Source organism: Tamandua tetradactyla, chromosome 10, assembly GCF_023851605.1.
Source record: "Tamandua tetradactyla isolate mTamTet1 chromosome 10, mTamTet1.pri, whole genome shotgun sequence".
Lineage (NCBI taxonomy): Eukaryota > Metazoa > Chordata > Mammalia > Pilosa > Myrmecophagidae > Tamandua > Tamandua tetradactyla.
Window position 1 is genome coordinate 15,151,978 of NC_135336.1, and position 27,567 is coordinate 15,179,544.

Here is a 27,567-nt window from a genome sequence, read left to right on the forward strand (position 1 = left end):
GCCCACAGGCTCAGAGTCCCTGTGGGGCTCAAAACTGCTCTTGGCAAAGCCCCTACCCCCTGCTGTCCCAGTGGGCCGGGGCTGAATGAGCCAGGATGGGGCAGGGGCCTTTGTCCAGGAGGGTGCCAGAAGAAAAGGGTGTCATGGCTAGGACACACTGGCTGCAGGTAAAGCAGAGAGGCATGGGGTTCAGAAATGTGGGTGTTGGGGAGCCAGAGGTCAGGCAGCGAACATTGCAGTGTCTCTTAGTTCTCTGTGAAAAATGCAGGAACAACAGAAATCACATTGAGTGGGGGGAATAAACTGATCAACAACTACCCAAATATTCAGTAGAGCATCTACTGGGCCTGATAGACCCACAGGCAAGTAGAACACAATTCCTGCCGTCAAAGGACTGGTGCGTAATGGGGATCCCCCATGACTCTGTCATCAGTGGCGGTAGAGACAGGAAGTGGGCCTGCTGTGTGAATCTCAGTTTGTTCAGCTACAAAATGGGGGTAAGGTTGCCCCTCCCCACAGGACTGTAATGAGACCAGGAGCGTGAGAAGGTACAAAAGCCTGCCCAATGTGGTGACCATGACTGTCACCGTGGATGCCCGGCCACAGGGCAGATGCAGCGGATACCTGCTCTCTGTCCAGTTCCTCTCAGAGTGTGGTGGCACCTCCCAGACCAGCCCTCGTCCACCCAGCCAGCTGGATGGAAGTTCTGCTTTGGCACGGCCTCCTGCTTCTGGGAGTCTGCCATGATGAAGGTGCCACATGCTTTCTTGTTCTCAAACTGTACTAGCTACGACCAGTTTATCTCTGTGAAGCTCTAAAACCCAGCACAGTGGTGGAATCGTGGAAGGTGAACATCAGTGCAAACAAGTAGAAAGGAGTCCAGTGCCATAACACCTGCAACCCTGAGGGCAAGGCTTCTGAATCACTGCAAGACACCCAGCCAGTTCAGGAGCCCTGGTCATCCCCAGATCTCCACAGGCCTCATTCTCTCTGGAGCCCTTGGGAAGGGCTGTCAGTCAGCTGGGGGTGGGGGGGCTGCCCCATCACATGGCACATAGAAGGCCCCCGAGGCTGCACATCCTGGCACAAGGCCACAAGGGGTCAGTGACCCTTCTATGGAGCTTCAGGTCCTCCCCCCACCCACATAAGGAGCAGGTAGGTCTACTGCCCTAGGTTTCCCATCCCAGCCCACCTGGGCATCTGTCAGGCCAGATCCCTTATCAGCTGCTGGCCTGGAGCTGTGAAAGCAAGTGGGTGGGGGAGTCATCGTGCTTCAATCCAACCAATAGCTCTAGAGCATGCATGTGCTGGAACTGGGCTAGGCCCTGGGGGTCTGCACGGGGAGGACTGAGGGTGGCAAGGGACAGACAGTGGAGGAGGAGGCATTGGAGGATTTGAACCGGAACACGGTGCTCTGGAGGCTTCGAGCCTGGGCTGCCACAGCAATGAGAAGGCAGGGAGGAGGGGCCTGAGGGGCGAGGAAAGGGGGAGGATCCCTTCTGTCCTGAACAGGTGCCAGCCACAGGAACAGCCAGGAAAAGTCCAGCAGGTGGCCAGAGTCCCAGGTCACAAGCAGAAAGTGCAAAGCAGGGCTGACAGAATTCTGGAGAGTTCCTACATTGAGCGGGGAGAAGAGGAGTTAGGTAAGATGTAGAACCCTGGAGCACCCCAGCCTCCTGTCCGCCCACACACAGCCTGAGTGTAGTACTGACTTAGGGGTGGGGCCCTTCATCTGCTGTGGGAACTGAGGGGCCACACGGGCTTTCTGCTGGACCTGCAGGCCCTGGCCTCACTCCAACCTCTCGTCCCTCCCCGCTCTGTGCTTAGGTGCACCCCAGTAATTTCAAACACCACCAGCCATACGGCCTGCCTCATCAGTCTAGTTCCTCTTCACCCCCTGCTCATCACCACTGCCCCCAATCGTACCCTCTTCCTCCCTGCTCTGCACCTAAGTGTACCCCAATACTTTCAATGGCCATGATGATGATCCTTCCCTCACCTTTGCCTCAGCGTTCCTCGAACCCCACCTCAGTGCCCATTCAGTTTCCCTGTGACTCTGGCCACCACCAGAAGGCACTCTGCTTCAGTGTCGGGGAACTGAAGTCCCTCCCGGAGGCTACCACGGACTGCTCTTCAGTCCCTTGGGAATCTCTGGGTCCCTACCTCTCCCAGTTCTCTAGATCATCACTCTCACTACCCAGTCTTAAAACTGCCCCCACCAGCACCTCGCAGCCTGCTGGAAGCCGCAGAGGGTGAGAGCTTGGCCATGTGAGGGAGGTGAATGACAAAGACTAAGCAACAGGACCTAGGACACCGGGGCGCATATGAACGGGAGGGGACAGAAGCAGGGAAGGCAGATGGCACGTCAGCAAAGAGAGGGCACAGGGAAGAAGGTTTTACAGAGAGGAATTGCTGAGTATGTCAATACACTGAGGGAAAGGAATGTATATGCAGAGAGGGGAGGCTGAGGTGTCACCAAATATGGGAGGAAACGAAAGGGCAGACCCTCTGAAGAAAATAGCTCACGTTTAGTGACTATGAACTATGTGTCAGGCCCTGCTTTAAGTTCTTTAAGTGGATTGACTCATTTAATTTTTGTAACAACAAAAGGACATATCATGATTTCTATTTTGTAGATGGAGAAAGTGTGGTAGAGAGAGGAAAAAAATTTGCCCAAGATCAGGAAGGGGAGAGGAGCCAGGCAGGAGAGTTTTCCAAGAAGAGGGAAACTTTGGGATGTGGCTGAGACCAGAGGAGAGGACGCAGACACCAGCAGGAAGGGAGAAACTGCGCCCAAGCTGGGTCGGGGTAGGGATGCTGACAAAGCTCAATCTTTATGAACTCTCAATTCTTGGGAAGAGAAGAGGTGACGTTATCTATGGAGAAAGAGGAGCTGGGGCACAAAGAAGTCTCTGAGGAAGACAGAAACAGTTTACAAGGGTCCCTGTGGATAAGACAGTAAGAAATCAATAAAAAAAAATCATTAAAGGGACTTGCCAAGGAGTGGTGAAGGCATCGGGATTCATCAGGAAGCCCTGGGACTAACAATCAGGGTGTCTCTTATTTATCTTTATGTCCTGAGGGCCGAACAGGGGCATCAAATTCACAGCAGGCCCTTGAAGATCTGGTTTCAAAAGAATGAATGGATGAACAAGGGAATGATTATAAAATCAGATGGCAGGAATTTGAAAGAGGAGAATGTGGAGTGAGGGTGGTGCATAGTTCAGAAAGGCAGTTGGTGGGCAGGAGAATGGGCACAGGATCTGAGCAGGGGCTGCCGGAGAAGGAGCTCCTCCCGGGGGGGGGGGGGGGTTGTGAAGAAAGGTCTTTTTTGGAAGAAGCCAGGTCTCCCTCCAGGTGAGAACAGAGAAGGCGAGGGAGAAAAGCTGGCCCCACTAGTGAGACATCCACTCCGGTGATGAGATGCTGCTGTGACAAAGGCTAGGCACAAGGAGGCCCAGAGGGACAGTCTGACCCAGGGGAGCCCACAGCCCTCTGACAATGCCCTTCCTGGTGCTGGCCCCTGGAAGACCCCAGCCTCCACGTATAGGGTCTTGAACATCATGTTAGGGAGCAGCTCAGATCTGGAAGGCACCCCAGGACCTAACCTGAAAGATGAGAGCCTGATGCTGGCGGGTGGGCGGGGGAGACCCGCATGCACTTGGCCTGGTCTGGCCCTCAAGCCCCAGCTCAGCTCCATTATCCTGCCGTTCCCTGAATTAAGGATGATGAGGGGACCTTCATCAGGGTGAAGACAAAGCCAGAGAGTCACCTTCAGAATCGGCTCACTGCCCCGCGGTCCCACGGCATCAGAGGACATGGGAAAGGAGATGCGTGAGGGTGTTTTCCAGAACAGTGAGCAGAAAGCAGACATGCGAGGTAAGGGTGGTGGGGGTTGAACTGTGTGGAATTTGACCTTGAGTTAATTTTTCATTGCTCTGCGCATGTCTGTGAATGACCACAAAAGTGCCCTGAGTTTTGGTTTGGGGGCTACAAATAAATTTTAGCAAGTGGGTGAATTTGCAAATATGGAGTACATGCATAATAAGAATCGACTATAATTTATTATTTTTATGAAGTGATAAAAACCACAATGTAACAATGACATTATTCTACTTTGAAAATGGTCATAAAATAGGCCTACATATCCACTTGCAAATTTTATACAAATCATATGCTAAGACTTCCTGTGCCTTCTCCCTCTGCCAACCCTGGTGGTGCCACTATGAAATGCTTCCTGGAGGCAGCAGGATACCTGGGTGCCAGAAGGGAAGGCCCTGCCGCACTACCTTAGATCCCTAGGAATTAGCAATCATTCTGCAAAGCAGAGGAAGGCCAGGCAGGGAAGAATGCATCTATCAGTTTCCCCTGCCCTGAATAAAAGGTATCAGTGCATGTAGGAGTTAGAATACAGGTCTGGGGGTGGGCAGAGAGACCAGAGTTCAAGTCCTGGTCCTCTGCTTACTGCCCTAGAAAAGGTACTAAAAAACTCTCTGTGCTGTAGGTATCTCATCTAGGAACAGGGCTGGTTGAGAGGATTTTAAGAGCTATTGAGAGTAAAATGTTCAGTATATTTAGATGAGATAATGAAAGCCACCGGCACATGTCAAGTTTAATGAGAAGTAGCATGGATTCTCTATGCCAAACACACTCACTTCACTGCCACATAGAATGGCAGGCAGTGAGCCCTGCACCCAGCTCATGGCCTGCACGCCCCAGTTGGAGCCTCAGTTCCTTCATCAGTTAGAGGGATAAATCAGCTCTGAAAGTCCATGGCTCTAAGCCAAGCCTTGGATTTAGAGTCCATGAAACCTTCTTGAGGGAACTGCAAGGCAGAAAGAAAATAAATATCACTAAACTCCAATGATTTATCTCTCTTTAAATGTATCACCAATGTCTGAGTATAACCTGGATTTTTGTTGTTGTTGCCTATTTTTGTTACAAAAACCCATGTCCATGTATCAGCAGACCACTGTTATTTGTCTTTCTGATGCTTTAGAGTCTCCCCCCTAGAGCTGGCCATCTGGCAGTTTTCAATGACAACTACCTGGTGTGTTAGAAGCAGTGCACAGAGCCATCACTGGTACTGTTTCTGCGGAATTGTTCTTAGTTTAGTCCTATTTGGACGCTGTAGAAAAAAGGTTTCAGGAAATAGGCTGTGGACTGCCCTTAGATTTTTGACCCTCTCCCTTCCTTCTGGGTGGTTTCACTGGATGGTTGCTGACACTTGCTCATCCTTTCTCTCTCTGGTGCTGCTCAGAAGACAGCTCCATGCTTCCTGTGCAGGAGCAGGTAAGTTCCCTGCTTCCCTGTACTCCCTCACTCAGTCATTTCAGCATAAAAACACTAGACCTCCGCAGGAGCGGGAGCCAAAGCAGGAAGAAAGAAAAAGAGGGATCCTGAATAAAGTCCTCAGCTGTGGTGCTCACTCGCTCACACAGAATGAGAGCAGAACTGGGGGAGCCTCTCCAACCACGGGGGGCACAGACACCGGTCCTCAGCCGCAGGCAGCTGAGCATGTAGGCCAGGAGTTCAGGTCACCCTCTCCCTTCCCCTGAAATGATCCCTCCGAGGGTTCTATTTAGGTTTCCTCAAGAACTGAGGCCTCTCTCCACATCAACTCCTTCTCAAAAAAGTCTTCAATTAACATTTACTCAAAGCCTATTCTGGATCAAGCACTGTGCTTGAATCAATAAGGAGGAAGAGAATGGCTGCTACCCCTTATTGAGCTCTTTATTCAGCTTTACATTCTTTATCACTATGCCTCACAACCACCATCTGTGGTCAGTATTATTCCCATTTTACAAATAAGGAACTGGAGGCCCAGAGATGAAATAATGTGCTTTTGGCCATACAGCCCTCCTGCTAAGCTAAACCAGAGGTAAGAAAGGTTGCCAGGGACAGGAGGAAGCTTCCTTCCTTACTTGGAGTTTTGCTCCAGAAAGGGCATCTACTGTGAGGGTCTACAGGATTGGATCTTCATCTCCTGTGTTCTCACCAAATTCAGAGTTTGAGCTGAGAAATAACAGCAGAGAATAGACTTATGGGGGATTTGCAGTCTCAGTGTAGGTCTGGCTAGTGTATCAGAAGATGGAATATGGGGATGTCTCGCCCCAAGGTTGGGAAGGTGGGTCCAGTTCATCAGGTCAGCTCCAGTCAAGCAGCAGGCTGAGTGTCAGTGGGGGAGACAGCAGGAGCATGCAGCAGTTCCCCGACCAGCACAGCAGACAGGAAGAGCAGCGAGCATGGAAGCAGGAAGCGTGGGGCAGCCAATGGCCCTAGTCCTAGAAGTGAAATCTTATAGCTGAAACAAACCTATAGGGATTACTCAGGAAAACAGAGAGCAAAAGCAGCATTCCAAGGCCCCCAACTGGGATATAATAACTCATTATTACAGGTGAAGGCACCACAAAAAAATGCCTTGGCCCATCTCACACCAGCAAGATGGCAGCCTTAGCTTATTTTGTCTCATGCTTTCAGATTCTGACTGAGGAAGATCACATTATTCTTAGGTCCCTCACACATCAATTCTTTCCCTAAAGTACTTAAGTTAACCCTTGCTGCCTGTTCTTCACTGGCCCTATTCTACTGAGTTTAACCACCCCAAGGGATGTTCTCTGCATAACTCCTACCACCACATACAATCACAGGACTCAGCTTTTGAAACCAAACCACAGCAATTCATTCCAATTCCTTTGTTCAATTACATTATCAAGGGCCTAGGATGTGCAGGGCATTGGTGATACAAAGGTGAACTGCACAGACCCTTGTCCTGTAGAGCTCATTTTCGATGGGACAGACACTCAGATGGCAAAGCCTTAGGGGCCAGACAGGTCCAAGTTCAAATCCAGGCTCTTTCAGGGACATTAGGAGATTGGACAACTCATTTTATCTTTCTAAGCCTCAGTTTCTTCATACTAGTCACAGGAGTGCTGTGGTCTGATAGATAATATCTATGCAAGTGCTTGCTAACCCTGATGAGCCCTGGTCAGATTTGAGAATATTATTGCAGAATGACTCCCTAACTATAGGAATCTTTGTCATCAACGATTCCTAGAAGTTATGCCAAGGAAAAGTTACCTTCTCCTATATGACTGCCATGTTTGTTTTTAATCATATGAAATCTACAAAAGTCTTCATGTTTCTCAACTTAACCTTGGCTGTTGGAAGCTCAGGGCACATGCAAAGCTCAGTTGTAGAAACCCTCCCGGGACAGTTATCTGTTCCTGGGACAGTTATCTTAGACTTGTTCTATAGTCCTCTCATGTCTTCTTGAATTGAATTTCTGGGTACATAAAAAAAAACAACAAAATCTGAAGTATAACATACATTTGAAAAATGTACAGATAATAAGGATATCATGGATTTTCAAAATGAACACATCTGAGTAAAGCATCACAGATCAAGGAATAGAATGCTACTATCACCTAAGAGTCCCCCTGATGACCCCTACCTGTTACCATGTCCCTGCCCACCAAGAGTGAACTACTATCTTGCCTTCTATCTCCAAAGATTGGTTTTCCTTGCTTTTTATTTGAATAGAATCATATAGTGTATACTCTATTGTTTCAGCCTTATCTTACTCAACAATATGCTGGGGTGAGATTCTTCTACGGTTCTGTATGTGGCATTGAATCATTCCTTCTCATTGCTGTATAGCATTCCATTGTATAAATGTATCACAATTTATTTATCCATTCTATTGTTGATGGACATTTGGGTTGTGTAGCTCCTGACTCTTACAAATAGTGTTCCTATGAATACTCAGTATATGTCTTTTGATGCATATATGCATGCTATTCACTGAACATATACTTAGAAGTAGGCTTGTTCATAGGCTATGTGTAGGTTCATTTTTGGTAGATGTATAGACTCAATATATCGACATATTTAAGTTCCCACACTCCCGCTAGCAATGGGAGTTGCAGCTGCTCTACATCCTTGCCAACATGTGGTACGATACTTCTCAAAAAAAATTCACCTATTCTGATGGATGTACTGGTATTTTATTGTCATTTTAATATACATTTTCCTCATGTATAATAATGGAAAATGTATTTTCAAATTTTTAGTAATCATTTAGATAGCCACGTTTGTTAAATGCCTATTCAAGTTTTTGCTCATTTTTCTACTGGACTGTCTATCTTTTTCTTATGGATTTGTATGAATACTTTATATATTCTAGATACAAATCTTTTATTGAATATGTTCATTATGTTCATTGAATATGCTTCATATTGTCTTTGGGTGAACAGAGTTCTTAAATTTAATGAAGTCCAGTTGCATAATTCTCCTTTATAGAGCGCAAAGAAAAATCATACATAAAATACAGGGTTCCCATGTACCACCCTATTATTAACACCTTGCATTGACGTGATACATTTTTCAAAATTGATGAGAGCACATTCTTATAACTACTATTAATTATAGCCTGGGTTTAATTAAGGGTTCACTGTTTGTGTTGTACAGTTTCATGGATTTTATAAAAAAATTTATTCTACTAACATTTATTCAACTTAAAATGTACCCTTTTAGTCACATTCAATATATAATTCAGTGCTGTTAATTTCATTCACAATATTATGCTACCATCACTACCATCTATTACCAAAACATTTTCATTGTTCCAAACAGGAATGCTGTACATTATAATTAGAAGCCTTAACTTCCCTATTCCTTATCCCCATCTTGTCCTCTGGTAACCTATATGGTAGATCCAGACTCTATACGTTTACCTGTTCTAATTATTTCCTATCAGTGAGCTCATACAGTATTTGTCCTTTTGTGGCTGGCTTATTTCACCCAACTTGATATCATCAAGGATGATCCATGTTGTTGCATGTATCAGAACTTCTTTCCTTTTAACAGCAGAATAATATTACATTGTATGTGCATACCACATTTTGCTTATCTATTCATTGGTTGATGGACATTTGGGTTGCTTCCATCTTTTGGCATTGGGAATAATGCTGCTATGAATATCGGTGTGTAAATAATCCAATTGAGTCCCTGTTTCAGTTATTTCAGGTATAATATGTAGTAGTGGGATTACTGGGTCATATGGGAATACTATAGTTAACTTTCTGAGGAACTTCCAAACTGTCTTCCACAGTGGCTGCACCATTTTATATCACCACCTTTCTCCACATCCTCTCCAACACCTGTAATTTTCTGTTTTTTTAATAGCAGCCATTCTAATGGGCTTGAAATTATATTTCATGGTTCTGATCTGCATTTCCCTAATACCTAGTGATGGTTAGCATTTTTTCATGTGCTTTTTAGCTATTTGTATATCCTGTTTGGAGAAATGTCTAGTAAAGTCTCTTACCTATTTTAAAATTGGGTTATTTGTCTTTTTATTGTTTCTTTAAACATTCTGGATATTAAACCTTTCTCAGGTATGTGGTTTCCAAATATTTTTTCCCATTGAGTAGGTAGTCTTTTCACTGTCATGATAAAGTCCATTGATGTGCATATGTTTTCCATTTGAGGAGGTTCTACTTATCTATTTTTTTGTTTGTGGCTTATGCTTTGGTTATAAAGTCTAAGAAACTGCTGCCTAAATACAAGGTCATGAAGATTCTTTCCTACATATTCTTCTAGGAGTTTTATAGTTCTGGCATTAATATTTAGGTCTTTGATCCATTTCGTGTTGATGTTTGTATATGGTATGAGGTAGGTGTCTACCTCCATTCTTTTGCATAAGGACATCCAGTTTTTCCAGAACCAACTATTTCTTCAATAATGGAAAGAAACTATTCTTTCCCAATTGAGTGGTCTTTGACCTCCTGTCAAAAATAGTTGGCCAAAAATGTCAGGGTTGATTTCTGAACTCTCAATTAGATTCCATCATTCTTTATGTCTATCCTTGTCTTAGTACCATGCTGGCTTGATTACTATGGCTTTGTAATAAGTTTTAAGATTGAGAAGTCTTGAGTCTTTCGACTTCATTCTTCTTTTTCAAGATGGCTTTGGCTATTTGGGGCCCACATAAATTCCATGATTGGCTTTTCCATTTCTACAAGGAAAGTTGTGAGAATTTTGGGTGGGATTGGTTTGAATCTGTAAATCACTTAGGGTAGAACTGACATCTTAACAATATTTAGTCTTGTAATCCATAAACATGAATGTCTTTCCATTTATTTAGGTCTCGTTTGATTTCTTTTAGCAATGTTTCATAGTTTTCTGTGTTCAAGTTCTTTAGGTCCTTGGCTACATTTATTCCTAAATATTTCATTCTTTAATTGTAATTATCAATGGAATTTTCTTCTTGATTTCTCCTTCCGATTGTTCATTTCTAGGACATATAGACACTATTAACTTTTGGCCATTGATCTTATACCCCACCACTTTGCTGAATTCATTTATTTGGCTCTAGGAGGTTTGTGGTGGATCTTTCATTATTTTCTGCATACAGTTTCATGTTATTTGCAAATAGGGAAAGTTTTACTTCTTCCTTTCCAGATTGGATGCCATTTACTTCTTTTTCTTGCCTTATTTTTCTGGCTAGAACTTCCAGTAAAATGCTGAATAACAATGGTGACAGAGGGCATCCTTGTCATGGTCCTGATCTTAGAGGGAAAGCTTTCAGCCTCTTACCATTAAATATGATGTTAGCTGTGGATTCTTCTCCTTTCTTCTGTTCATGTTGTGAACTAGGCTAACTGATTTTCAAAGGTTAAATCCAAACTTGTATTGTTTAAATAAGCCTAAATTGTTCATGATGCATTATCCTTTTTACATGTCACTGATTAAATGGGCTAAGATCTTATTTAGGATTTTTGTGTATATGTCCATGAGAATAATTAACTTAAAAATTCACTTTGTTGTTATGTTGCTGTCAAGGTTCTGCTGTCCCTAGAAAATGGATTGGGATGTGTTCCCTTTTTTTCTATTCTCTGGTTGAATTTGGTACCATTGGGATCATCAGTGAATACATCTGGTTCTGGAGTTTTCTTTGAGGGGAAGTTTATTTTTGATTGCCCTATGCTGAAGATGCTTTCCTTATACAACACCTTGAATCCTTTCTGGAAGCAAGGAAATAAACTATTAAAACTTCTCAGCAGCCCAGGGCTAGTCTGAGTACACAGAAGAGAACAGTTCAAAGAATATCAGTGGAAGTTTTGAGAAGAGAAATCAACACCCGTCCTTGGGTGTAATACATCCCCCTGGTCCAACAGGACACTGGGAATAGCACACCTTGGCTCCTGGCAGGGAAGCTTGTTTGAGGAGTTCCAGGACAGTTCTTCCTGTCAGTCACAGGAGCTGAAGGCAAGAAAAGCACACCACTGCTAAATTCTCTCAAAATACTGAAAACCCTCCACAGTATGTGCTTCATCTGAGTGGCCACAGTCTTTACGTGGATATATGAGGTCAAGCAAGAAAATAAAATATTGTCATTTGGAAGTTCAAATTGGGGACAAAAGGATGCCTCGTTACTTCCCTGCAGAATGGTTCAGAGAAGGAGCGTGGGCTTCAGAGGAGGAATACCTGAGTTTGTCTTTGCTCCTCCCCTTTCTGACCAGGTTTGTTGGGGATGACCCTGACTTCTCTGCACTTTCTCTGGGCCCTGCTGTCCTGGCTCCAAACTATCCAGTAAAGTCAGAGAGAAAGGGGGTTAGAGTCTAACTCCAAGTGCTCCTGCACAGCTGCATAGCCCACACCAGGCTGGGGTAGGCATTTGTGAGTCAGAATCTATATATAATGACAACTCCAGCAGAGCCCAGATTTGTTGCACCAAGCCCACTTCTTTACTCAGGTTCATTCTGACCATTCAACAAGTAGCTGGCAGGGTTTTGTTAAATATTCTCAAGACCCTGATAGCTTCATCACCCATTGGCTGTGGTGGTGGCATAACTGCTACGAACACTAAGTTCATGCTAAACTTTAAAAAAAAGCAGCAACTAAAGGGCTTGGGGGGTTAGCCCCTTGAGACAGCCCCCCCCCCGTCCACCCACCCCATTCATCTCTGCCTGCTGTGCAATACATGCCTTGAGGAGTTCAACCCTCACTCTAACTCTGTGATGCCTGCAAGCAGCAGAAAGTCTCATTCCTGATTTTTTTTTTTAAGCCTCTCCTCATTCCAGGGTTTCCTGTGGCCCTGTGCACAGGGACAACTGCATTAAAAGTCATTTCTATAAATAGAGCACACCTGAGCAAAACAAACCTGGCCTCCAGCCCACCCAAACATCCACCTGCCCAGCACCCCCACACATCTGGCTGCACGGCATGTGCTGCTGTCTCACAGCTTGGCATGACACTGTGTTGTCCTCTTATTTTTTGTTTTCTTTGTAAGAAAAAGAAGAAAATCCACAAAACCTGTCGTCCTGACAGGCTAACTCAGATCACAATTATGTTGGCTAGATCACAGAGCAGCATTACTAGGGCCTTATCAGAACTGTTCGGTTCAGAAAATAAACAACTAATTGAAGGTGGTGAGGTCTGGAATCTCAGCTGCTTCTCCTTTCCCTCATTCTCCATGTCTAAGCATGCCAGTGGGGTTTCAGAAAAGAATACAAACCTGCAGGAGAAAAGTCTCTCCAATTCTATTCAATGATCACAGTGGTTGAGATTTAAACCCTGGGTTTAAATCTTGGAACTTACAGGTAATTCCTTAAACTCTCTGAGTTGTTAACGTCTGTATAACTGAGATAGCTTCTTTTTAGAATTTTATGAGGCTCCTATAAGATAATGTTTACAAAGTGGCTGGGGGAGAGCTTGGCAAATTTATTAATTCAAGAAATACTGAGCACCTACTGTGTACTCGATGCCCTTCTAGGCTCTAGGGAGGCAGCACTAGGTAAGAGACTCATGAGGCTCATCTCCAAGGAGCTCAGCGCCTGGTGGGGGAGGTGGACCTATAAACAGGCCATTACAGTTTGGGGTGTTAAGAATGTGATGAGACAGTAATGGGACCTTTGAGACACCAAAAGAGAGGCTGCTTTCCCAGCCTTGGGGGGTCCACAAAAGCTGCCTGGAGGAGCTGGTGTCTGAGCCTGGACCTGAAGCATGAGTGAAGAGGTGGGATGGTGGGCAGTGAGAGAACCTGGCATGGGGAAACTGCAAACAGTTCAGTTTGCTTGGGGCAGGGTCTGACAGGCAGGGAGTTGAGAGAGATGACATGCGTGAGGGGTGCAGGGGTCAGACTAGGAAGGACCCTGTAAGGAATGTCAAGGAGGCTGGCCTTGATGCTGACGGTAACAAGGGGGTTTACAGCAAGGCAGAGGGGTGACCTACCTTGTGTTTGAGGAAGGTTACTTGGGCTGGGGTGAGGGGATGGCCTGGAGGAGGCAGGACTGGAAGTGGCAAAACCAGCCAGGAGCCTGTTGCAATGATCTAGGGAAGGTTGGGGGGTGGGGAGGGGTTGTCAAGGAGACACAGCAGATACTGGATCTGAGGACTGATGGACATAGGGGATGAAGGAGAACAAGGAACTTGATGTCCGGGTGTCACCTGGTTTATCCTGCTCTCTACCAGTCCAGGATAAATGTGAGTAGCTATTTTAAATCTTATCACTGACTTGCACAGTGAAAATGACCAGGTCATGCTGCCATTCTGGGCCTCATCCTCCCACCTGTACTACCGGGAGGCCGGACAGGAGTTCCTCTGGCCTTCCCACTCATGTAAGCTGTGACTCTGTGGCTCTTTACGTTGGGTCACCCTTAACCCCAGTCCTGCTGCAGTAACAGTACCATGCTCAGCAATTCCTGCCTCTCTGCATTTTCTCTAACCATAAGACCAGGTGGGCAGATGGGGATGAGAGCAGCTATGAGAGGCTGGCACCGTGCAGCCCATCTACATGCCACCTTCTTTCCAGGTGACTTGGATCTTGGAGCAAGTCGGCTCTTCCCCTACTCCTTCTGGACCTCAGCCAACCTCACACCCTCTGCCAGGCTGCTCAGGACTCTCCTGTGGGAGACGGTGGGAGATGGAGATGGCAGGAGACAGTACCCCCAGAGCTCTTTCTTTGCCTCCCTTCCCTACTGCCCAGTTTCATGAGGAAATTGTTTTCCCCTCATCAAATCTGAAATGTTAACCCTTAGCCTCTCTTTGAAACCTCTTTGTTCAAATCTCTTCTTGATGCCTTCTAGACTGTTCCCTTGAGTCTCTGCTGTGCCTGGGTGCACTCTATAAATGCAGAAAAGAATCTGAATCACCCTCTGTCCTGGATGGTGCTGGGGCCTGGGCTTTCCTGGAACTGCCAACTGGGATTTGAATGAGTGTGAAGAATGGAATTTAAAAAGAAGAAAAAGAAAAACAAAGACCAAAGTTGGCATTAAAGTTAGATCTTGGTTTAACACTACCTGAGAAAATAATTAGAATCCCCTAAACACAACAGCAGGTTGCTCGTCACTAACCCTGTAGCTTTTCTTCTTCTGGAATCCTCCTCGTCTCCTCTGGGGCTCCTAGCACCCTCTCTTTGCCTTCCTTTCCATGGCAGGTCAGGCTGCCGGACTTGAATTGGGGGAAAAGTGTCCTGACCCAAACCACACTGGACTAATGAGGCTCTTATCTTCATCACACCCACACCCTGCAGAGGGCTGGGGCCAGTCTGAGCTGCTCTCCTATAGGGCAGCAGCCCCTCCCTTCCCCGTGTCCTGTTGGAGAGGCCACAGAACTGGAAGGGTGGAGTTCCTAACACTGGCCTCTCCTCCTAGGTTTCAGCTGGAGCATGGTGAAACCTGGGCTTTGGACACACCTTGGAAAGCAGGCAATGGAGGAAAGAAAGAAACCCGCCAGGCAGAGCAGGGCCGGGCTGCTGGGAGCCGCTCGCCACCAGCTGGCCCCGCACGCCACCAGCTGGCCCTGCCTGCCTGTCTTCACCCTGCTGGAAGGCACCTCGATGCCCATGCCAGCCAGGTGTCCTCTGCACGTCCCTCCCGTCTGTGCCTCCTTCCTCAGTCACCGGGCCCTGTGCCCGGCCCAAGCATGCCACCTTGCCTCTCATTTGGTCCAGACACAGGTTCCCCAGAGTCGCTGACCCCAGGAGCGAGACTGTGTCTGACACATGCCCACAGCCGGAACGGAGGTGGACACACAGAGGGGTCTCAGGAAACCTGTGCTGAGCTGAACCCCAAGACCACATTCATGTCCTCAGAAGGGCTCCCCCATAGTAACAATCACACCTGAGAAGACTGGGGTGAGGATTATGTGAGGTAATGCCAGGCTTGACTGTCCCTAAATCACAGCGGGTGCTCACAAGTGCAGTTTCTCTTCCTTTTCTTTCCATTTTCTCACTGTAGAGGCCACAATGCCTCAGAGGAACATCAGGAGAAGGAAGTGAAATGATAATGAGGACACCCTGTGCGCAGTAGGTGAACCATGCGGTGGGTTTTCTTCCTTCTTTCCACTGCCTACGACTCGGTCTAGCTAAAGGATGAAGGAAGGGGTGCAGGGAGGGGGTGGGGCGGGGCCCAAGGGCCTGCCTCTTATAGCAGGAGTCTCCACATCTCATTCTGAGTGCTTGTGAGAATGCTGTTGAGGAAAGGCGCTGTTCCAACCACAAAGACAGTCAATTCCTCCAGTGATTCTGTTATTTGTGTGCTTACGCATGAGCCAGAATGGCCAATAAAGCTCGGGAGAAGCCACAGCGGAGAGAGGGCCTGGAGGTAGCAGCCAGTGTGGCAGTCCTAGGAAAGCCCCAAGATCTGCTGCCTCCTGCCGACCAGTGGGTTGGGGTGGCCTTTTAGAGTTAACACCAGCCGGGGCTAAAAGGCCAAAGCGGAGGACTCTGCGGACATAGTGAGTCTGATTCTCACAGCAGGTCAGCAGAAGGGCGGTCAGGCTGGGAAAGAATCATTTAGCAAAACCCCTCCCTCCCTGTCCCCTTCTCTGGTCTATAGAAACTCAAGCAGCTTTCACAGAGGGTCTTGCTTTCTTCCAGGGGCTCAGGGAATCCATCCAGTTCAACAAGCAATATATAGCAGTGTTGCTTTTAGGGTCTAAAGCAAAGGCAGGAGGAGAAAACTGGCTGACGGACAATCCCTCGTTGGCAACCATTTACTGATGTCCAGTCTTCCTTCTGACCTTCCCGCACACACGCATACAAAACTAAACCCCTCTGAGCTTAACCAGAAAATTAAGCTGTTCTTTCAACCTACATTTAGAAGCTACTTGCTGACGCTGGGACATCAGGGGAAACTGGGGGGTGTGGGGGAGGACGTGTGGCTGGAAGAGGGAGCCCCGTAAGTGATGCTGTGCAGACAGGGCACTCGGAAGTCTGTGTGTGGAGAAAAGGTGTGTGATCCCCGAGAGTGCCCCCTGCCCCCAACACACACATTTCCTCTGCCTTTGGAAGACCAAAGTTCAACTTCTCATCTAGTGCTGAGTCTTCGTTTCTGAGGTGAAATTTGTAAGGACCCCATCCCTTCAGCTCCCCCCGCCCCCGCCGTGCCCGACTGTTGAGTTCTGTCAGTGTTAACATTTCACGTAGCTGTTTAACAAACAGGCTTGAGGTTTCTTTCAACTGGCAATTAAGACCAGAGCACGGAAACAAGTTTTGTAGAGCTTGTTTTCCTGCAGGATAACTTTTCTTCCAGGGTTTAAAAAAAATGAGTGTCTTGATTGAAACTGTAGGTACCCACATGAACAGTGAAGCCCACTCAATCTCCCAAACTGAGAGGGAGTGTAAGGATCCTTTGCCAAAGGCTGTGAAGAATTAAAATTTCCATGATTTGTTTCCAATTTTGTTTTTAAAAAGGTGAAAATGCTAATACTATGAACTCACAGGAGACCTCAAAAGGCAGGCTGCCCTGACATTTACCTCAGCAGACCCTGAGAAGAGTTCCCTGTGGCATTTGTTCTAGTTTGCTAGCTGCCAGAATGCAATATACCAGAAACGGAATGGCTTTTAAAACGGGGAATTTAATCAGATGCTAGTTTACAGTTCTAAGGCTGAGAAAATGTCCCAATTAAAACAAGTCTATAGAAATGTCCAATCTAAAGCATCCAGATAAAGATACCTTGGTACAAGAAGGCCGATGAAGTTCAGGGTTTCTCTCTCAAGTGGAAGGACACATGACGAACACAGGGTTCCTCTCTCATCTGGAAGGGCACATGGTGAGTACGGCATCATCTGCTAGTTTCTTCTCTCCAGGCTTCTGGTTTCATGAAGCTCCCCGGGAAGCGGTTTCCTTCATCTCCAAAGGTCACTGGCTCGTGGACTCTCTGCTTCATGGTGCTGCAGCATTCTCTGCTCTCTCCGAATCTCTCATTCCCCAAAATGTTTCCCTCTTTTATAGGACTCCAGAAACTTATCAAAGAAACTTATCAAATGGGTGGAGACATGTTGTCACCTAATCCAGCTTAACAATCACTCTTGATTAAATCACATCTCAAGGGAGATGATCTAATTACAGTTTCAAACATACAGTATTGAGTAGGGATTAGTCTGCCTTTATGAAATGGGATTTGGATTAAAATATGGCTTTTCTAGGGGGCATACATCCTTTCAAACCAGCACAGCATCCATTTGTGCAACTTCCTACTTCTCTGTTCTTTTCTCCATAAGAGTAGGAAATGCAGGCAGTTCAGTTTTGATCTACCACTGGGGTGACCCAATACCCTATTACAGACCAGTGAGTTCAACCTGAAGACAGCCTGTGATACCGGGCTCAGTGCAGAGCTGGTCTGAGGTAATCTCACACACACACACACACACACACACACACACTAGTAGCTAGCATTTACTAAGCACTTCGTACATGCCAGTTAAAATATCTGTGAATATTTATATGAATTACATTTAATCTTCACAAAAATTTTGTGAAGCAGGTTACAATAATGACAGCAACAGCCAACATGTGCCTTGCACAGTCCAAATGGTTTATACTCATGAACTCATTTACTCTTCATGACATGTTTGTGAGGTAGGCACTACTGCTATCCCCATTTTACAGATGAACAAACTGAGGCTTTCGGGTTAAGGAATTTAGCCACAGCCACCCAGCTATGAAGTGGTGGGGCCCAGATTCATACCCAGGCACCCTGGCCCCAGAACCTCCTCTCATATACGGTGCTCAGCTGCCTCAGTGCATAGAGAGGGCCCTGGGAAGAGGCTGCTAACAGAAATCACATCCCTCAGCATCTGCTCTGTGTTGTGGTCCTGGTGCCCTCTCCCGTGGCTCCTGACACAGCAGGGGCATGTGGGTGGAGAAAGGGCCCTCTCATCCAAATAACATCCTTCAGAGCAGTGAGGGTGGGCAGACAGCAGGCTTCAAACCAATACTCTGACAGAGACGGGTCCTGCTAGTTGAGGGGAATCAACACAAGCACATGGACAGCCAGACCTTCGTGACGAACCAGGAAGAAAGACCCACAGAGTTGCCAATGCCCAGGAACGGCCAAGTGAGGGAAGGGAAAATGTGCTCGAGGGCCTGGAGGCAGCAGAGAGACCCCACTGGACCCAGGCGCTGGCAAGGTCCCCAGGGAACCCTGATCACTGCACTGGATGGTCCCTGCTGCAGAATTGTGGGCTGGGAGTGAGTGATTTGTTTCCCTTCAGTTCTGAGAGTTAAAGCAAAGCCGTTGTGCCTCTACATAGGATCAGATATACCAGAAAGAGGGGCTCTCTGCACACCAAAAGGCGCCTGCTCCTGGGGTCCTGCTCGGGCCTCGTCATCCCCAGGTGCTCTCCAAGCCACCCCGAGGCTGGCAGTCCCCAGCAAGCCCGAGTCCTGGGCAGCCCTGTTGACGAGCTTGGAAGGGCTGCTGCTTTCCCTTTTCAGTCACACCACTTCGAGCACAGACTGTTCTGCCATCACAGTGTTTCTGTTTTCCAAAGCTGTGGATGCCGAAGGAAAAACTGTGGTAGGAGCGTACTATATAATTAACGTGGAATGTTCACTCTGTGTTGAAGAGGGTCTGCTGTTTCTGACTCTCCCTTTCCCTTCCTGAGAGATTAAAATAAACTGAGAGAGAACAAAAATAAACATGTTTGCCTTCACATTTACCAAAAGACCCTAGTGTTGCTGCATGGACTCATGTCTGGAGTAACAGCTGGACAGACTTTGGTCTACATCCATCTGCACCTCCCAGGTGTGGAGGCGACAGAGGCACAGCTGGCAGACCCCACCACTGTGCCGGCACTGTCAGTCTAGACTCAATCAAGTCTGCTGAAAGGGAAATCCACTATTTATAATAAACATGTTTATAAGCCCCTTTCCCTGCAGCAAGTAATTTGGCAAAGATAGAACCATTTGATGAAGAATTAAATGCAGTAACTGTTATTTGAAATCTCATTCAATGTAGAGGCTCTTAAGAAAAATTTATCTTTTTTTTTTTTTTTAAGTCTAGCTTTGGTGATATTTGGAATCTGTTTCTTACTGGGTACAAATGGGAGAGGGAGGAGAAAAGTTCTTCCTGTCTATATTTTAAATTTAAAAACAGACTAAATAAAGTAGAATAAATAACTTCACAGAAGAAAGTAAAGGAAGTTTGGGGGATCTGGCATTTCCAGCTCCTACACAAAGCCTTCTGAGATCTTGCATTTGAAGTTAGTCTTCCCCTCACCCTGTTCTCACTGCTTCATACAACAGGCCATCAGAGCACTCCTTGCAATAAGTGGGGGTATTCTATTTCCCCTACTCTGTGGTCCTCTGATGGACAGGGTTGGTTCCCTATTTATCTCTGAATCTCCTGGCCACACACTTTGCATGGGGTCTTGTCTCAGGAAATGTGGTCTGTGGGAGATGGAATAGAATTCTGACTGCCAAGGTGTGTTAGCTAGGGTTCTCTGGAGAAACAGAATCAGCAGGAAAAATCTGTAGACATAAAATTTATAAAAGGGTCTTACATAACCGTGGGAACATAGAGTCCAAGGTGTGCAGGGCAGGCTGTAAGCTGGTAACTCTGATGAAGGTCCTCAACAAACTCTCAGAAGAGGCTGGCTGGACAACCATAAGAATGGAAGAGTCCTAAATCCGTAGGGTAGGCTGTGAAGCTGGCAACTCTGATGAAGGGTCTAGACGAACTCCACAGGAGAGGCTCACTGGTTTGATGCAGGAAGGAGCTGTTCCTTCTGAATCCTCCTTAAAAGCCTTTCAGTGATTAGATTAAGTATCACTCATTGCAGGAGACACTCCCTTTAGTTGATTACAAATGCAATCAGCCATGGAGGCAGCTGATGTAATCATGATTTAAGACCATGAAATGTCCTCATAGCAACAGACAGGCCACCACTGCCTGACCAGATAAACAGGAATCACCACCTGGCCAAGTTGACACATGAATCTGACCATGAAAGCCCACTCCTTCTCAACTTTGCAGCTATACACATCACCTTAAATCATACTTAATTTCTAAACAGAAAACAGTAACAGACACATTTCTTTCCTCGCCTAATGATACTCAACTGCCCTGCATACAACCAGTAATGCATTAACTCTCCCCAGAACAGAGTGCAAGTCCTTGGGTAATATTCATTCTTAAACTTGATATCTTACAACTTAAATACTATAATATGGACAAAACAGCATTACAGTCCTTATTTCTGTAACTGATCATGTACTCGTAGTTCATATTTATCACTACCTTCTTCCATGACCCATTCCATGTTCCCTTTATCCTCAGCAAGCACTTCAGCTGGCCATGATTCTTTGACTGGTGGGGTGACCCAAACTTTCATTCCTGAAGTTTCAGAACCATTGGTAGTCCTGCCTGGATTGAGTTTTTGCAGTTTTCCATTGATTTTAATCACAGGGCATGGTAGTACTAAAAGATGCCTGAGGGGGAATATTCCAAGAAATTATATTCCAGGAAAACTCTTCTTTACCTCCATTGCATAGTTGCAGTCCTATTTCCCCTGATAGTCAGAGTCAATCACCCCAGCCAGTAAAGTAATCCCGTTCTTGGCTTCTTGTTCCAGCAGCGTCAGTAGCCCAAAGTGACCAGGTGGCAGTCTTAGATTTCAGTTTAATGAAATCATTGTTGTTTCTCCTGGTGGAAGCACTCCCCCTTCTGGAACTAAAACCTATAGACCAGCAGAGCTCAAGGTCACAGGGACAAGAAGCAAACATTTTTCTAGTGGATCGCTAGGGCTAATAGTGAGGGTATCACTCCTATTCCTACCCCTTGGTTCCTGGACCCATGGATCCTGGCTATGGGAGAAACAGCACCGTACAGTGGATACTGATTCAGAGCATACACAGCCTCCTGGAGAACATCACCCCAGCCCTGCAAGGTATTGCAACCTAGTTGGTGCCAAAATTGAGTTTTCAAAAGGCCATTCCACTATTCTATCAATCCAGCTGCCTCTGGATAATGGGGAACAAGGTAAGATCAGAAAATTCCTGGCCCCTGCCTCCCATCTAGCCTCAGCTGCCTATGCTCCCTAGCACCCTCCTCTGCTCTCTAGTAGCCTCCTCTTGTGGTCTTTCCAGACCAAAGTATCTGAAGTCCCTGCATATGCCACCCTCTTCGAGGCTCCTGTGCCTGCTGTTCCTTCTGGCTTGGGTGCCCTTCTCCCTCCTTGTCCACCAGACAACTTCTCGTCATTTATACCAGCTCAGAGCTCACATCCTTTGCGAAGCCTGCTTCCTCCTTCCTCCTTCCTCCTTCCTCCTTTCTCTGGGCCTTGGAGCACTCGGGCTGTGGTGTGCATAAGACCCGATATGTGTCTCTGTCCTGTTAAGCTACCAGTTCTTTGAGGAAAGGAACTGGATCTTTTTATAGCTGAATCCCCATCATCTATCCCAGTACTTGGCACAAAGCAGGGACTGAGTACCTACTGACTGACGTGAACTCTTCTAGACAGGTATATGCTCACTGTCAAAGAGCAAGGATAAAACCTGCTTTTCCAAGATAGCTAGGTGCCACATTGTGGCCAAAAGGCCACCACGAGTCCCTGTGAAGGGGTTTAGGAACAATTGCAGCAGCACCCCAGCCTCAGTGCTATAACCTACAAAGCATCTTAAAGCATATGACAAAAGGCTACAACTAATAATACATTACTTTCAGAGCCTGCCCTCAGCCACTTGCCCATGCCATGCCATCCTTTGAAACTCTGACCATGTGTAACCAGACTGAACATAATCTACTTAATTAATTTACATCATATTAAAAAAACAACATAACTTCACTGCCACTTTCACAAAAACCTCTAAAACCACATTGGGAAAAAACACACAGAATCTTCCTGACAGACTAGAATTTATACTCTCAGGACACTGCCATGGTGGAATTGGCAAAAACATCTACTTTTACAAAACCAAATGTATATAACTTCTGTCTACTTTCAGTAAATATTTTAAAACACATATTGGCCCCAGGGATACTTCTTTCACACATTCTATATCTCAATAAGATTTGGGGTAAAATATGACAGCTATACATATACTTCCGATTAATCTATTTTCTGAATGAAAATGAGTACACCTGGCCCTTCATTAAGTTGAACATATGAAATTGGGATAGGACAGAAAAAATCTAGCATGTCCGATTCTCTACATTTTTCCAGCACTTGGTATAGAATGGATGTTTTCCGATTTTGCCTCCTCCTTTTTGTCTCTAAGGAATTAAAAAGGTATCACTTTAATCAAAGCCTGCACCAGATGGGGAGAAGTTGAAACTATTGCTAATGACTGTCATAGTGTTGGAGTAAGACAGAGGGCGGGACTGGGAATCCTATATGGAAATGGTGATTTGCTCAGTATGGGAGACTGGGATTCTGGGCCACAGGGCTGGACCTAGTTTACTCAATGCTGGCCGCCTGAAGTTCTCGTCACTAAGAAAAAGGGGAGTGCAGAAACTTGCCTCCCCCCCTCCCCCCCGGCAGGCTGTCCTTGGCAATTTTGAATTGAGATCTCCTGGGTCCAACTCACACGTGCCCAGAGCTCAGAAGGAATTGGGCCAGATAAGGCAAGCAAGGAGTTAAGCTTAAAAAGGAAAATGCTCTTTGGTTTTTTAAAGGTTACTGATACCTACTATCTCTTGCTCTTACCTGGACTTGGATAAATGAGGAAAGAGTCTGTGTTCTGTGAATCCATCAAGGGAAAGCTACTAGGCAAGAGAACTGTGACTCAGGCCTTGGGTAACCCAGGGAAAAAAAACAGAAATAATGCAATCCTGCCAAAGTGACCAATAGAAATGGCATCCTCTGACCTCGCAAGAATAAAAAAAGAGTCCCTGAAATATCTCAGAAGAAAACAGGAGCCAGGGTCATGCTTCTGGTTACTGAGCAAGGCCAGCAGAGGCTGACAGTACCTCGTGTTCCTGCCAAGCCACGTGTTCCTATACAGCCTCCCGAACAGGCGATAAAAGTTTAGTGCTCCAAAGATTCATTGCTTTGAGCCTGTTGTTTGGAATTCTGAACACATTATCCTATAAAAACTATGTCCTGGTAGAGCTCAGGCTCCTTTCTACATATTAAACACAGATGGACCTAGAGGAAAATGAGAACTCAGCAGGGCACTCTGGGACCACACTCCCACTGAGATGGCTGAGAGGGATCCATGTGTGCACATGCACAGCTGAGCATTTCACAGGAGGGCAGGTGCCATGAAAGAAAAATGGGGCCCTAGAAACAGAAACAGAGGTGTAAGGAAATGATACAAAGACAAGGAGAAGTACTAAGCAGAGGAGATGATCCTAAGTCCCAAAAACTCCTTACATTTTTATCATATTAAGTCCGTCTCTCCAAGACAGTTCGCTTCCCAGGTAGGAACAAAGGTGAGCTGCTCCCTTGAGGCACGAAAGGGGAACTGGGGACAGCAACCGGGTAGAAGCAGATTCCTGCTGCCTGCAGGAAAAGGATATTTGTAAGCCAGCTGCTCAGGTTATGATTGGAGAACATTATGCATGACCACGTGTGCACTGAATACAGATCATGGAAACCTCAGATACACAGAGGACCAAGCCCAGTGCTGTGAATGAGTGAAGGGCCAGGCAGTGCTGTGAATGAGTGAAGGGCCAGGTAGTGCTGTGAATGAGTGAGGGGCCAGGCAGTGCTGTGAATGAGTGAGGGGCCAGGCAGTGCTGTGAATGAGTGAGGGGCCAGGCAGTGCTGTGAATGAGTGAAGGGCCAGGTAGTGCTGTGAATGAGTGAGGGGCCAGGCAGTGCTGTGAATGAGTGAGGGGCCAGGCAGTGCTGTGAATGAGTGAGGGGCCAGGCAGTGCTGTGAATGAGTGAGGGGCCAGGCAGTGCTGTGAATGAGTGAGGGGCCAGGTAGTGCTGTGAATGAGTGAAGGGCCAGGTAGTGCTGTGAATGAGTGAAGGGCCAGGCAGTGCTGTGAATGAGTGAAGGGCCAGGCAGTGCTGTGAATGAGTGAAGGGCCAGGTAGTGCTGTGAATGAGTGAAGGGCCAGGCAGTGCTGTGAATGAGTGAAGGGCCAGGCAGTGCTGTGAATGAGTGAAGGGCCAGGCAGTGCTGTGAATGAGTGAAGGGCCAGGTAGTGCTGTGAATGAGTGAGGGGCCAGGCAGTGCTGTGAATGAGTGAGGGGCCAGGCAGTGCTGTGAATGAGTGAGGGGCCAGGCAGTGCTGTGAATGAGTGAGGGGCCAGGCAGTGCTGTGAATGAGTGAAGGGCCAGGCAGTGCTGTGAATGAGTGAAGGGCCAGGTAGTGCTGTGAATGAGTGAGGGGCCAGGCAGTGCTGTGAATGAGTGAGGGGCCAGGCAGTGCTGTGAATGAGTGAGGGGCCAGGCAGTGCTGTGAATGAGTGAGGGGCCAGGCAGTGCTGTGAATGAGTGAAGGGCCAGGTAGTGCTGTGAATGAGTGAAGGGCCAGGCAGTGCTGTGAATAAGTGAAGCTGGCTGGGGACCTTGGAGACCTGGACAGCATGTGCCAAGGGGCAACCATTGCTTAGCTCCAAGCCAAGGTCTCTGGACAGAAGGCAGACTGAATATTGTCATAACTTCTCAGTTTTATAGACCTGATTTTAAATGTTGGAGACTAATATACTTAAAAAATGCTACAGGTCAAAAACCAAGGCAAACAAAAAAACCTTCATTGTCCATTGGATACTCCTTTCCCATATTTGTAGCTCCAAGGAGTTCAGTTCTTGGGTTCCCAAGTCTAATTAAAGACCAGAATCACTTTGGGTGCATGTTCAAAGTGCAGATTTGCACTTTGGGTGCATGTTCAAAGTGCAGATTTGCAGGTCCACCCTAAGTCAATGGATTCAGAATCTACCAGCAGGAGGTCTAGGAAACTTTTTTTTTAACTGGCTCCCTGGTGACTATGATGTGGTCATACTGATTTTTGGGACACCCTGGCTAGTTTATATTTTTACTTTCCTTGTATTCATAGGAATAACCAAACATCTACTTTTTCTTATACCTCTAGGTCATAATGATAAAATGATGATATTACAGTAAACATCAACCAGGGACTCCCAAACTTCTCCTCGGGGAAAGGGCAGAGAAGAATGTCCAGGAAACCTGTGGACCCATCTAGTACCTAGTATGTGAAATTGTATCTTACATAAAAGATTTATAAAATTTTAATATTCTACTCTATAAAATACCCATATATTTTTTAATACACCAATTTCCCCCTACCAAATCTTTGCATAAAACTGACTCTTCAGGAAGATGCAATGTCTATCCTAAGATTTGTAGAGACCCACGTACTCCCCAAGTACAAGTATCCCAGGATATTTATACCTGAATTTGAGAGGCACAGACTTATGCCTATAGACCATGTTAGTTCATTCGATCTTAAGCTAATGGCAAAATGCCACATAAGTCCACAGTAGGGAGTCCGTGTTCTAAAAAATGTATGTATGTGTTAGAAATGTGTTAGATGTGGGAAAAAACAAGGACTTAAGAAACTATCCTTTAACAACACCCAGTTTCAAAGATTAATGGCTTAAGAATGGCTTGTTTACGTTTTTCATAAAAATAAGCAGTCAGCTGAAATTTAAGCACTTAAACTGCTCTAAGGCCCTGCTAATCTGGGCAGTGAGGGGCTGCTTTTGGAAGATTCTTTATTGTACTTTGTCATGTGAGTAGATCACACTCCTTCAGAGACCACAGCCCATCCCCGGGTCTGCCTCTGTGTCACCACACAGGGTGGCAGAGCAGTGACTTGGGGCCTGGTTCAACCATCACTGGGCAAAGGGTCAGCTCCTGCTGCAGACACTGTCAATGCGCCCTGCTGGCCACCCTGCTGTTGTCCATAAAATTATGAGGGAGACCAAGGAGCTCCCAGCCTACCTGCTTACCCTTGCTCTTCTTGGTGACATGCCCAACTGCCCCCAGCATTTAATGTCATATCCTTGATTCCCCACCTTCCCTTACACCAATATCACTTCTTAGTAAGCTTAAAGCCTTACTTTTTCCTGGAGTATTTACGTTTTCGTAATTGTGAGGCCACTGGTTCATTTTAGGCCGCAGTCCCTGATATGTAGCGTTTAACTATTGAAATACCATAGGTGCCCATTCTTATGGAAAGGGAATATTTATATTAAACCTTTTTATCCTTCATTCATCATTCATTAATGTTCCTGATGGAGAAATGTTCTTGTTTTATTCTGTTCCACTTTCCCGGAAGGTTCCAGCCCTGGCTTGGCCCCAGATCCACCATCTCTCATGAGGTTAGCCACTTTCTCTCCCTGCACCTCAGAGTGCTGCCCAAGTCCCCTTAGGCTGGAATGTTCCAGAGCTCTAGTGGAGCTGTGGCATGGGGGAGCCCAGAGCAGGTTCTTGGGCCTGTGCATGGGCTCAGGTGTGACAGAGGTGAGGCCCCTGCTGATATAAGATGAGACGCTACACTCACGCTGGAGGAGGAGGGCTGCCCCAGCCGGGAGGGGCTGGGGGCACGGTGGGTACTGACGCTGGGAGGTGACAGGAGCCAAGTCCTCCTCCTTCCTTTGCACCGCTGTCTGCCTGCTGCTACCACTGCCTGAGGATATAATCCATTATCCCGCAGTAATGGACAAGGCGGACTGGCTCCATCCCAAAACAGAATTTACCCCTCCTGGGCCAAGACGGAAATCTCCAGAGCCATCCCCAAGAGGGAAGGGGGCTGGGAGAGGCAAAGAGAAGACTCTTGGGGCACTGGGCATCTGGGCAGGGATCCCACAGACGACAGATAAGCTGCTCTCGGAGGCTAATAAAATCAGAGGCTCCTGAGAGTCTTTTTCTGCTAGTAACAGGATTAGAAAATAAAAATAAATGCCAAATACACTCAGAGGCACCACCCCTTTGCCTGCTGGAGCAGAGTTTTGTTTGGTTTTGCCAAGGCTGGCTGACCTTCCATTTTCAGCTTCGCTTTAGCAAAGACCCAAAAGCTGCCTCCAAGCACATTTCAGAAAGAAGAAAAAGAGCCATGAAGTGCCATGGGGCAAAATTAACAATAGCAATCAGTAGTTCCATCAGCACCACCATTCACCCCTTCTCTGAGCCTCCCACTTCAATTGAATCAAGCCCTGTCACCCCTTTTAAGTCCCATGTGGTGGAGAAAGTCACCACTGATTTTTTTATGGGAGGAAAATAGAAACTCAGGCATGGAAAAATTACTTCTCACAGCTTCCCACGGAGCAGGACCCTTCCTCCACTGTGGGCTGCCGGCCAGCGCTGGGGAGTGCTGGGGCGGGTCCCTGCACGCCTCACCGGAAGGACCCTTCTATCG

The 27,567-nt window shown here is 46.6% G+C and overlaps 1 protein-coding gene across 4 annotated transcripts in view; it reads right to left on the bottom strand.

Moving 5' to 3' along the window:
• Positions 1-27,567, bottom strand: part of XXYLT1 (xyloside xylosyltransferase 1) — a 276,716-nt gene that overhangs the window by 9,160 nt on the left and 239,989 nt on the right. For 3 of the 4 annotated variants that reach the window (XM_077117923.1, XM_077117925.1, XM_077117926.1), the window contains one exon: positions 23,606-23,734. The exons of the other annotated variant lie outside the window; for it this stretch is intronic. In XM_077117923.1, coding sequence (XP_076974038.1) covers positions 23,606-23,734 — 129 coding nt within the window. The remainder of the gene's footprint in view (positions 1-23,605; positions 23,735-27,567) is intronic. 4 annotated transcript variants of the gene reach the window in all.